The sequence below is a fragment of the Sinocyclocheilus rhinocerous genome, unplaced genomic scaffold, assembly GCF_001515625.1.
Source record: "Sinocyclocheilus rhinocerous isolate Xijiao unplaced genomic scaffold, SAMN03320098_v1.1 scaffold5613, whole genome shotgun sequence".
NCBI lineage: Eukaryota > Metazoa > Chordata > Actinopteri > Cypriniformes > Cyprinidae > Sinocyclocheilus > Sinocyclocheilus rhinocerous.
Genome location: NW_015637586.1, coordinates 21961 through 35517, shown reverse-complemented (window position 1 = coordinate 35517; position 13557 = coordinate 21961). Strand labels below are relative to the sequence as shown.

General features: G+C 33.4%; 1 protein-coding gene across 1 annotated transcript in view; it reads right to left on the bottom strand.

The window, feature by feature from the left end:
• Nucleotides 1-808: 808 nt before the first annotated feature.
• LOC107749227 (uncharacterized) overlaps nucleotides 809-13557 on the bottom strand; it is a gene marked incomplete at its 3' end in the record, with an annotated part of 17248 nt that continues 4499 nt past the window's right edge. Inside the window, exons 2-3 of the mRNA XM_016564318.1 lie at nucleotides 1621-1770; nucleotides 809-949 (exon numbers count right to left, since the gene is read on the bottom strand). Coding sequence (XP_016419804.1) covers nucleotides 809-949; nucleotides 1621-1770 — 291 coding nt within the window. The remainder of the gene's footprint in view (nucleotides 950-1620; nucleotides 1771-13557) is intronic.

Here is a 13557-nt window from a genome sequence, read left to right as displayed (position 1 = left end):
ACACACACACACACACACACACACACACACATTGAATAATATGAACAATATCTTCAGTCACATTTTAAATCAGTTTTGCTCATAAGTGCTATAGTAGTCTGCTACTACTCATTTGTTTCTGCTCTTAAACAGACCTTTGTGAACTTTGCTCACACTTTCACAAATAAAAGCATTCTGTCCATCTTTTCCTGCCTCTCACTGGCACTTTAAGTGTTATTTGCCATGCGCTTCTGAAATGTGGAGTCAAGCATGTGATGGGTAATCAAATGGAAGACTCTTACGCTCACCTCAGAACACAAACTCACACAAGATCTCGCTCACATCCACAGACATCCAGACATGTACATGCACCAGAGGGGAAGATCATAAGGAATACTTGTTTTGTTTTAGCTAGTGGAAGTTGGCAGACAGTAAAGGCTATTATTATCATGTTCCAGCAGTTTTAGCCACTCAGAGAGAAAGAAAATGAGAGAGAGGATGAGAGCGAGAGAGTCTCTCCTCAATATCCTTTAAAGTGGCTACTGGAACCACAGCACACTCTAATTTACTGTTTACATTGTCATTCAGCATACAGAAAAGCATATGTACATATTGGACACTTCAGTGGCCTCTCAAAAAGTGCATGAGAGATGACCAATTCCAGAGCCATGAGAAAGTACGAATGGTATTTCAAGGCACTTCTCACACCAATGAAAAGCTGACCTGCTCAGGTGACTGGAAACTGCAAACCTTGTATCAGTAAGTTATCAGTATTTGATTTGATAAATTGTTTAACAACAATTCCAATTCCAGGTTTTGGTTAACTAACCTCATTTTTTGGTCTAGCCCCAGCAGTTCCAGAGGGTCCTGATGAAGACAGCGATGATGAAGAGCGATAAAGTGGGGTGTTTAGAGACTGGGAGGAGGCTGAAAGACTTCCTGATGAATCCAGCATTTCTAAATCAACTTCCTGTTTAGGAAACGAGTAACATTGTCTTACTTTAAACATAAAACACATACTTAACAATTGATGAATTTAAATTTATATTTACTTGACATAATATTTACTAAATTAGAAATAATAAAAAATAATAAATATGAAAAAAAAATGAAATAAAAAAAATCGGTAAAAATAAACTGATTTTTTATGCAGTCTACAAATGCACACTTCAGAAGATCTCACTGTTGGATTCAACAAAGTTTGCAAGGTTTGTGAAAATAAATGTTCATTAGATATTCAAAGACTTTAAATTATAAAAATGCATAATTACTGAATGCTTACTTTTTTTTTTTTTTACTAAATTCTGTAATTCTTCTCTGTATACCATTTACTTTCTTTGTTTAACAGTTATGTCTAATAATTTATTGTTACAGAGACGAGTAAATTACTAACTAACGTTTTATCAAAAGTTCTGTGCACTGTCAAAATAAAAGTCCTGCTTCCAACATAATGGCCTATGCCGTTATTAAAAAAATGCCAAACACTGGCCAATATATTGGCCAACCACTAAATAATTTTACTTAGATTTAGTGCTGGTACTGAAGTTCTGGTGCGTTGATGACGATTATTTCATTATTGCAAGATTTGAGATGAAATTAGTGTATCACTTGCATGAAATCTACTGATTGGTGGCCACTCACAGAGATGATCTGCCTCTTTAAATTGGGAGTGCTATTGAGGGAGGAGCTCAGAGCATTCTCAATCTCTTTGTCCAGCTGATCCAACTTCATTATTAACAGAACCATAGAGTCCAAACTTGACCTTTCCTTCTCCCTCTCCTCCCGTGAGCTCTGAAATGAGAAAAACAGTTTTGTATAATCAAATTTTATTTGAGAAATGTAATCTTAAAACCAACACTGGCATTAATCTGATTGCTCCCAATGACAATTCTTAAAACATATGTCACAGCAGACCAGGCGGCGACTCGGATGAAGACGAGACTTTTCCATACAAACTAAGGCAACACTTCATTAAATCGAACCTAACCTTTTTTTTTTACTCTCAGTGGTGGCTAATGCTATTAAAGGAATAGTTCACCCAAAAATAAAAATTCTGTCATCATTTACTTATATCATTTTTTTGTGAGTCTTTCTTTTGTCAATAGAAAACAAAATATATTTTTTGAATGGCCAAGTTCCTCCCAACAGAGAATACTATGAGGGACTACATCTTACATATAAATTTGATTAAAAATAAATACACACGCATACATATTTTGAATGCTAGTATGTGGTTTCCATGCCAAAAAAAATAAAATTATAAAATTATAAATTATTATTTATAGTACTTATATTGCATTCTTGACCAAAAAGGGATCAAAATGAGCTGAAGACAATAGAAGCCTTTTTTTTAAATATTAAAGCACTAGCACAGAACTACAGAGAGCGAGTGGAAGACAGAAGTGGTAATGCTACTCAAGCAGAGAGGAATGATGCTGGCACTTGCCCCATGTCTGAACCAGGCCTGTGCAAACAGCCCCACACAAAGCAGTGCAGTGTGTAAAGGGCTTGCGTAGCTTTTTCTGGTATTTACCCTTAATACACGCTTGTCTATCACAGAGCACACAGGGAGAGAATAAGAGACAGAAAGAGAGACACTTTACTAATGAGCTAACAAACATACAAGCCATTGTCCAATACACACGTTTTTTCTCTCCAGTTTGCTCAACTTGGTTCTGTCTAGCTCCAAAAATCACCATAAAAGGAGTCCATATGATAATTTTATAAGACTCACATGTACTGTGTATTATTTAAAGGGATAGTTCGCCCAAAAATTAAAATTACCCCATTATTTACTGACCCTCAAGCCATCCTAGGTGCATATGAAAATCTCAAAATCTTGACCCCCATCCACTGCCATTATAAAGCTTGGAGGAGCCAAGACATTTTTTTTTAATATAACTCCAATTGTATTTGTCTGAAAGATTAAAGTTATATACACCTAGGATGGCTAAATCATGGGGTCATTTTCATTTTTGGGTGAACTATCCCTTTAATATATTTACACTACAGGCTATTAAGTATTCTTATTAAGCCATACGATAGCTTTACATGAGAAACAGAGTGAAATTGTAATCCTTGTATGATGTTGTTTTCATACATAACAAGCTAAAAAAACACTGTGCTTTCAAATGTAAACTCTTTTTTTCTCTTCTATTCATAAGGATGAATCTGAATAACACATTATCGTGCTACATATGACACATCAGCTGACAACAGGTCTAGAGAACAGGAGAATCTCACACATTCATCCTGACAGATGTACACAGTCTTGCGAAAACACAAAGGTGCCTATGAACATGCATATAATCAGGTTTCTCATTCTGCTTTGAATGTGTGTAGTGTGCTTATTTAGAGCACTTTGTCACAGAGAATACTGTTTGTTTTGGACTGTTCTTGGTCAGCAGAGTCAGACAGAATGGAATCTGTTTCACATCAGCATAGTGCACAGTCAAAGAGTAACATGTTATTTGTCATCTCTTATCTATTCCTGGAGATACACAATGATAAAATGTAAATGATAAATTCTTGGAATTTTTATATCAGCAAATAACTATAAACAAATACATTATTAAACAATAAAAAAACAAAAAAAAAATGTTTGAAATTCTGAAGTTGTCATTTAAGGAATATGTTTTTTTAAAAATGATTTATTTTTAAAGTTGATATTTTAAAATTATTTTTGTTAATATTTTAAATTATATTTTATTTATATATTATATTATATATTGACTTTCTTGTGTGCTTTTGTCATTTTTTAAGTATGTCTACATAGTTTTATCCAGTTTTAGTTTATTTAGTTTTATTTATTTTAGTTTTAGTACTGTATTTATCACATTTTCTAATTTAAATGAAAATGAAAAATGCTGCCTTTCAATTAGCTGAAATAAAATAAGTTTAAGTTTATATTTTAATTCAGTTATTGTTTATTTTATTTAAAATACATAATTATTTAAATTTTATTTTAGTTTTAGTTAACAACTGTAACCGTCACTAGCTAATTAACTAATATAAATAAATATATTTATAAATGATTTATATAAATAATATATAAATAAATACTTTTTGCTATATAACGTTTTAAATTCTGAAACAAACAAACAAATAAATGTAGAAATGTAAAAACAAAGTTTATATCACTTTATATAACTAACTAAACAAACACTAGCTTTTTTTGCATAATACTTTTAATATTCTGAAGTTATAATTAAATGCACAGTATGAATGCACTTAGCAAAGATTAATCACAAACGAGACATCTTTCAAAGCCAGATGGTTTCTCCTAGACACTAATGAGTTTAAACGGAGAGCAAACATAGACTTTTGCTTAAATCTCCTGCTTGTCATATTTTCTCATGAGAAGGCCACCCTAGCTGGTGGCCGCAATTGATTTAAAATTCACCAAATTCCTGCACGTAATGCATGAGAGTGTGCAGTGATTGAGCTACTGAAAGATTCCTCCTGATTTGTCTTGCTTCCTTGCTGTCTTGTGTGTGATATCAGGTGTTACACTGACCTCAGGTGGTGTGCTTTTAGTAAGACACTACAGCTGTAGACATTCGGTCGCCGTGATTTTGCCAAGCAAGACATGTTCCTGGATCAACATCTTTTGTTGATCCTGGATCAACATCACTGTCCTAAAAAACAGACTTAACCCAATACCTACCCCTAAACCTAACCTTACCCATAATGTATTCCTAAAATTAGTGTGAAATGATAGGTGAATAACAAGGTTGTAGAAGCACCTAACCCTGATTGTAAGCCTAAAATTTCCTAAAATGTTATCTCTCAGTTCTGATTGGTTGATTGGAATGATGTTCCAGGATCAACAAGGATGTTGATCCAGTAACATGTTGTACTTGGTGAAATCACGCTCACCATAGACATTCTACAAGAAACATACATGCGCTTCACTATTAGAAATGCTTCAACTTCGGAAGATTTTTAAAAAGTTGACATTTATTCAAGGTTGTTTTTAATTAATTCATTGTATTGTTTTTATTTATTTTTGCTTTGGGTTTAAAAAACACATTACAAATAAAATGCATTATTATTATTATTATTATTATTATTGGTTCAGAAAATAAGGGCAAGTGGGGCAAAATGTCCACATAAATGTTAAGCATCCATAAGTATTCTATTCTAAGCCTAGCTATACATATGCACTACAAAGATGTAATATTCCCTAATTATGCAGATGAAAAATATATTTACTATAACTGATATGGTTAAAAATGCCCAGAAAATCGAATCCAGGTGGCAAATGGTGCCCATTAATGGAGAAAGCAGACATTCTCTGTCATTTTCTTTGAAATCTGTCATTTTCTCCTTTTCTGTCCCAAAGGCCTTTTTTTTTTTTGTAAGGATTTGGAGTTTTTCTAGGACATTTTGAGACATTTCATTGCTACAAGGACAGCAAAGCATGAACACACACACGGACACAATCTCACACACAAATTCTACACTCATAAAGCACACCTCTCACTACAGTGACCTTTCCTTGACATTTTGACTACGCATCTGCTTGTGCTTCCATATAAAGTGTGAAACTGACTAAGTGCATTTTTATTTGAATGTTACACTGAGACACTTTTCTCAGTGATTTTCATTGCTGCTTTTGCTGTTTCTTATTTGTATGCCATTTCACTTGCACCAAACCTGACAAACCCCAAAATCATAATATGAAGTAAAAATGTTTTAATTAAAGAAATAGTTCACTCAAAAATGGGGTGAACTGTCCAAAACAGTCCAAAAAGCAGATAAAAGCATAAAGCAGTAATCCACATGACCCCAGTCAATCAATTAACATCCCATGGCGTGAAAAGCTGCTAGTTTGTAAGAAACAAATCCATCAAGGCATTTTAACTTTAAACCATCACTTCTGGCCAAAATAGGAGTCTATAATCCATAATAAGACTTCCTTCAGCGAAAAAGTCCATCCCCTATGTCTTCTCACATCAAATTCCAAAAACATATTTGTTTACAAATGTTTCAGACTGTTTCTGATTATAAGCGGTGTTTGATCTGTGCATATTTCTTTCCTGACTCAGATGATGTGATTTTTTTTTTTTTTTACTGGAGAAAGCAATATAATGGAAAGAGGACTCACATTTTAGTTGAAAGAAACAATTTTAAATTAGAAAGGTCTTAATTATGGACTTGTTTCTTACAAACATGCAGCTTTTTGATTCACAAGATGTTAATTGGTGGACCGGAGTGGTGTGGATTACTTGTGGATTATTGTGATGTTTTTATCAGCTGTTTGCACTGTCATTCTGACGGCACCCATTCACTGCAGAGGATCCATTGATGAGCAAGTGACTTCATGCTACATTTCTCCAAACCTGTTCAGATGAAGAAACAAACTCATCTACATCTTGATTGGCTTTACAGCACTTGTTTTTTTTTTTTTGGGTGAAGTATTACTTTAAAAGGATTTAATTTTCTGTGGAGACGTGCTGAAATCGCGTTTGGTCTCATACTGTATCGCATACCTTGTCAGTGTTATGCGATATTTATATATATGTACATGTATATGTGTGTGGCTGTACATACACATATGTAGTTGTTTTTTGGTGTTTGGCTTAGTGTTATGTTAGAATCATTATTATACTTAATTTATTTTGTTTTCATTTAAATGTTTAGTTTTGAAATGTTGTTCTTAAATGTGTATATATATATATATATATAGTATTTATAGAGTTTTAGCTTTTAGTTTTAATTACTTTTTCTTATTTGTAAGTCGCTTTGGATAAAAGCGTCTGCTAAAGGACTAAAAGTAAAGTAAAGTAAAGTAAATGTTTGTTTTCAGGTACTAAAGCCAGTGCAGAAATGGGCTATTTACCATCATTGGTTTATTAGTACAAATCCAATAATAGAGGGGGTTACAGAAATAAAGTAAGTATTATTAAGCTAGTAATTAAAATAAAACAGCTGATATGACAAGAGTCTTTATCTCATTTAAATGTCACTATGCTTTACTTTAGTGGTAAAAGAAAATTACTGACCTGGAGTATAGGTCATTGAGTTTATTTTCAGTATTTGGATTTCAGCCAGTTCAGTCCTTGGACATCTGTTGTCTGTTATATATATATATATATATTATTTTATTTTATTTTATTTTATTTTATTTTATTTTATTTCAATAAGACCTGTGGCTCTGATCTTTGTTTACTGTAATCAAAACTGTTTTCTTTGCTCCTTTGTTTTAGTTCTTTTCTCGTAAAGACTTTGCAGGGAAATGCTGGGGGGAACAATATTGTTTAATATTATTTCCAAATGTAATTTATTCTTGTGATAGTGAAGCTGAATTATCAACATTATTATCCTTCAGAAATTATTCTAATAGAGTTGGTGCTCAATAAACATTTCTTATTATTATCATTATATCATTATAATTTCAATGTTGAAATTCTGTGTAAATCGTGGTACTTTTTCTTCAGGATTCTTTATGAATAGAAAGTTCAAAATAACAGTTATTGCATCCTTGCTAAATAAAAAAAAAAAAATATTACTGACCCCAAACGTTTGCATGGTATGTGTTTGTAGCAACTCTTTGTACAGTAGAGGTGTGTGAAAATGTAGAAAAAAGAGGACAGTATACAGTTTTGGACAAAAAAAAAAGTTTATACGTTTACAAACAAGCAAACTAAATATGACAGCAGGCTATTGTTGTCCTTTCTAAATGAGAGTGTTTCTGAAGCTCTAATTAGAAAATAACGTGATTTCTGCATTAATGTATACAGTATTTCCTTTAAAAAATCATAAATGGTTGTTGACAGTTGGCTGTGTTGTTTTCATGTCTGTCACTCTGTGTGAAGTGTGAAATAAGTGGAGCCATAAAGATGTCTTGATATATTTTTACCATAATTTCTGTTAAGTGCCAAATCTTTACTCTGTTTGGATGGCCATTATGAAAACTGTAACCTGTTAATATGGGTGCTGAAATAAATATTACACTGCCTTCTGCGTATGCTGTAAAACAGAGCTAAGAAGGCCAGGGGACCAGAAAGAAATCAAAAGATTTACGCGTGAGTTTGTGTGTGTGTTTGTTCTCTCTCTATTATTACTAATGTCTTGTGACTGCCTTCCCATTTATTTTCCATTTAGCACAGAATTAGCCTGTCAGAGTCAATGCTTTGCTGTTGGATTTGCCGAGGTGAGCAAAAATTCTGCGAGTGTGTGTGTGTGTGTGGTAAAAGCTAGCTGCATGGATGCCTAAGCTTTTCCATGACACACACACTCATTCTGAAATGCTCATAAATACAACACGCACACACATAAAACCTACTGTTTTCACTCATGTTATGCATTGCTCCATCTCTGATATAAGTGACATCTATCTTACAAACCCTCAAATGGAGGAATATACCAGAAAAAAAACACATTTTCTGAAAGTCATTTATAGCGATTAGACATTTAATTGATTTAGATATTTAACAGGTATGAAAAATATTCTCGAATATTCCCGTTTCAGTCTCTTTTAGTGTCTTCTAGGGGTCACATTCCCACAGGCTTCTTCCTGTTTTGAGATGACAGAATTCCCACACTGTGAGATCTCCCAGAATCCTCCTGCTCTCTTCCTCTTTCCCAGAGATCTCGGGGGAATGTGTTTTTGACCAACTCAAATCTGTCCTCAGTGACCCCACAGATATTTCCTTATGACCTCAACATCTGAAATGAGTGTGTCCTGCAGAGTGACACATCGCTGGTTAGCCGCTAATATGAAATGGAAGCTGTCAGCAGCCAAATGTACTGCATAATCCTTCACTAGCTAGACAGGCTTAGAGCAGAGAGAGCAGGGAATAAAACTGGACACACGATAAAACTCCTCAAAGATGCTATGGCACAATTTCACGCCTTAACTCTTAATGTAATGGAATGATTTTGACACTGTGCATTAAAGGAACTGCATTTAGCTGGTTTGAACTTTACCTCAAAAGTAAATCCTTTAGGATATTTTAGAGAGAAGTAGTATCTGAAGAGTTTGCATTTGAAAGTTGTTTGAAAGAAGTCAGTTATGCCCACCAAAGCTGTATTTATTTGATTAAAAATACAATGAAAACAGAAGTACTTCAAAATATTATTCCAATTTAAAATAACTGTTTTTTAATGAATATATTAAAATATAATGTTTTCATGTGATGACAAAACTGAATTTTCAGAAGCCATTTCTCCAGGGTTTGTTGTGGATGTGTGTGTGGGATGCTATGTGTTGGACCAGGAATATTGCCAAGGCAGAGGTTCATTCCATGGGTGGTAAAGGAGAAGTGTACATGACTCTGTGTGTGTGTTTGTTGGACTTCTTACAGCACATAACTTCTGCCATCTGTTCATGACTGCCAGAAGTGGTATAGGGGAGCTGAGGGAAATCAGTAACACACACACTCAAACCCACGTTGACTTGGCTAAGTGAGGACTTAGCATAGACTTCTATTGTTTTTATATAAAGCTAATTATAATTACTAGAGACTAACTCTAACCCTTAAAGAAAACCTTTTAGAACACCCCAAAGTTTGGGGTCTGTATGTTTTTTTTAAAAATGTTTTTTAAAAAGTTATTTTATGCTAACTATAGTTAAAATAGTTAAAATATATGCTCTGTATATTAGACATGAATATATATATATATATATATATATATTATAAGAAAGTTAAAAATATATATATGATCATAATAACACTGAATCAGGAGTCCTAACCTACTGAGAAAAAAGTCCAAATGTATGTTGTTTGCAAACATAACCTCATCACAGATTTTCAGGAAATGGCATAAGCTTCAACATTCTTTGGTAAACTCATTTACTTCAGTATCTGAAGTATTCTGCTAAGTATTTGGCCCAAGTCTTGAGCATGATATTACCGCATCATGTGACTGCAGCAGATGTCCATGTTTAAGTCGGACAATGACTGGGTGCATTATGGGAAGGCATAGAGAAACAGCTTCAGAATTTCCTTCCTAATTATTGTGTTGAATATTATTGAATAAGGTCAGTCAGAGAGCTGGTTTGTTCAAGGACACACAGAGGAATCCTTTAACTCACTTCAGCACTCCGAAAACAAAGAATAAACGGAAGTTGTTGCAAATATGTGATTATCACTCCTTAGTATAACTATTTTGCAAAATCAGAATTACATTTATCTCTAAAAATCAGTTTCAACCAGGATTGTTAGGACATGTACCATAGTAATACTCTGACTTTCTGGATGATTTTACCATGGTACTTCAATACATATCCTATATATCATACTGAATGATTACCATATTCATTATTGTTTAAAAGTCAACTCACTGAGGCTGCATTTATTTGATCAAAAATACAGTAAACGTACATGTCTGTTTTGAAAGTTGCAGGCACACATTTCTAATCTTGTTTTGGTGGCTGGCCCTGATATAAAGCTTTTTCTTAACAGAGGAGAGTTCTGAACTCTTGGCCTGGTTTTGAGTCCCCACTTGAATCATTTATTGGACTCACTTCAGCACTCCGAAAACAAAGAATAAACGGAAGTTGTTGCAAATATGTGATTATCACTCCTTAGTATAACTATTTTGCAAAATCAGAATTACATTTATCTCTAAAAATCAGTTTCAACCAGGATTGTTAGGACATGTACCATAGTAATACTCTGACTTTCTGGATGATTTTACCATGGTACTTCAATACATATCCTATATATCATACTGAATGATTACCATATTCATTATTGTTTAAAAGTCAACTCACTGAGGCTGCATTTATTTGATCAAAAATACAGTAAACATGTACATGTCTGTTTTGAAAGTTGCAGGCACACATTTCTAATCTTGTTTTGGTGGCTGGCCCTGATATAAAGCTTTTCTTAACAGAGGAGAGTTCTGAACTCTTGGCCTGGTTTTGAGTCCCCACTTGAATCATTTATTGGGAGTTGCAGCAATCGAAAATAAAAGGCACAGGAACTAGAGTGGGGGCCAAGGGGCATCAGATGCTCTGTGTATGCAAAGGCCTTTAGCGGGTAGTTTGACCTCTTAAAACACAGTTCAGAGGAACCAAACATGCTGCAATGCAGCTTGTTGTACATGCAGAACAAGTAATGGTCTTTATACTGAACAAACTGTATTTTCAATCCCCTTACCATAACCCTACCTCTAAACCTACCCTTCACACAAAACTTTCTGCTATTTTAGATTTTCAAAAAAGATCCTTCTGTCTCATTTATAAGCTTGTTTCATCATGGGGACCAGAAAAATGTCCCCACAAGATTAAAATTTACTCGTGGGGACATTTGGTCCACATAATGTAGGGAATACCAGGTACACACACACACACACACACATCTCTAGCATTAGGAACAAGAATGATAAATACAAGTCCATATTTTAATCCCAACTGGGCTTTTCAAAGTGATGTGTGAACTATAGGGGGAGTTTAATAAGCTCTTATTTTTGTTTTCTCATTTCAGCACAGTCAGCTCTTGAAAGAATTCTATCTTAAATGCCCTTTCAGGGCCAAGAAGAGTGTGATTCTGAGAATAGATGCCCATTTCACTCTCCTACTGGACATTTTGAGTTCATTAGACATGTTCTTTATTGTTCCTTGTTTTGCAGGACATATTGGCACTACCTCAGAGCATATACACAATACAGACATCAATAGTTCTCTTTCTTTTCTAGCACTTTAAAAAAAAGCTCATCACCAGTATAAACTGCTGTTGAAAAACTTAGGATACTTTTTTTTTTTTTTGAGGATGCATTACATTTATCAAATGTGACAGTAAAGACTTATAAAATGCTACAACAGATTTATATTTCAAATGCTGTTTTTTTTTTAAAACTATCCATTCATCAATAACCCTGAAAAATGGCATCATGGTTTCCACAAAAAATATTAAGCATACAAAATCTGTTATTTTAAATTGTAATAATATTTCACAATATTACTGTTTTACTGTAGTTGTGATTTAAATAAATACAGCCTTGGTGAACATGAGAGACTTGTTTCAAAACATTAAAAAAAATAAAAAAATAAATACTTACCATTCCCCAAACACTGAGGCGTCTTCTGTTGAAAATTTAAATTTATACAGGTTTAGAATTACATGAGGGGGAGTAAATGCTGAAATGGTGAACATTCCTTATCAATAAACATCACTAAAAAGGCCAAACTGGTCAACCAGCTTCATCAGTTTTTTCTGGTTAACAGCTTAGCTAGTTTACTAATTAGCAAGACCAATGTGAAATATGATCATACTTTTAAAAGCATAGGGGAAAAACATGCAGGTTTAAGTTAGTATTTTCAATTGGGCTGTTCAAGAAACTTTGTGCAGCTCAAGGCCAAATCAGTAGTACTCATCAGGGAGCTAATTATGAGATTGATCTTCATCATTAATATCTGTATCATCATAAATACTGTACCTTTCCGTGATTTAATTATATTTCTGTCTCTAAGGGTGAGTGAAAAGTGATCTATAAACCCAGTATGATGGGGTAAGGCACTGCCTTTATTAAATCAAATTCACACATGCATGCATGCACATGCATATGCACATATCTGGTGTCTACAAACTCTAACAACACAGACTCGATGTAAAGCACATACATGTATTGGAGATTAAATCTGTATCACACACTGTATCAGGCACTGCTTTCTAGCATCACGCCACCAAAACAAAGACTCTGATTCTCCAGCAGCTTAGCATGTGCTATATTATTCAGATAGACTGTGTTAGAACAGCTTAGTAGTGATTTGGTTATGAATTAATCAATATTTTTGGAAAAAACATCTTTCATCCATTTATCAATCCATGGACTGACTCGGTTTCGTTCAATGACAAAATTGCTAAAAAAAAAAAAAATGACTGTTGACATTTGTTTAAAAAAGTTTAAATACTCTCTGAAGTCTCAAAGTAGATAGTTTCAGTTGTTAACAACGCTGTGCTGTTTACAAATTGGTCAAATTATTTGCTTGGATGAATTGCTGATTCATTCATGACACTAAAAGACAGCTGTAGGTAAATGATCTGAAAGAGTAACTGGAACGAATCAGTGAATTCATGAACAAATCTTTTTGATGAACAAGTTAAATTAAACTTTTACTATTTTAATTTTACTATTTTCAGTAAAATATTTGTACATGTTAAGTGTGTGTTTTTTTTTGCAACTGCATAAAATGTATTTAACATTCACATTTCTGATTAAATTATAACCATATGCTAGTAGTGAACTGTTTCACTTGTTGTCTCGATCATTTAAAAATTCTGCCGATGCATATGCATTGAACTTGAAAAAAATGATTTTTGAATCGTGAATCATTTGTTTCAGTCAAGAATTTTTTTACAATGTTGAAAATTGAATTAATCACAATTGAGTTGTTAACAACGCTGAGAGAATACATAATATTTCCTAGATGTGAATACAAGAGAATACATAATATTTCCTAGATGTGTTTAACTCTAAAAATTGTCAGAATTCAATTAGCATTTACATACTATGAATGCACTTAAAAATACAGAACTGAATCATTATTCGAAATCATATAGAATTGAACCTCAATGTGAAATGGATCAAATCGTTCTGATTTTGTAAAAAAAAAAAAAAAAAAAA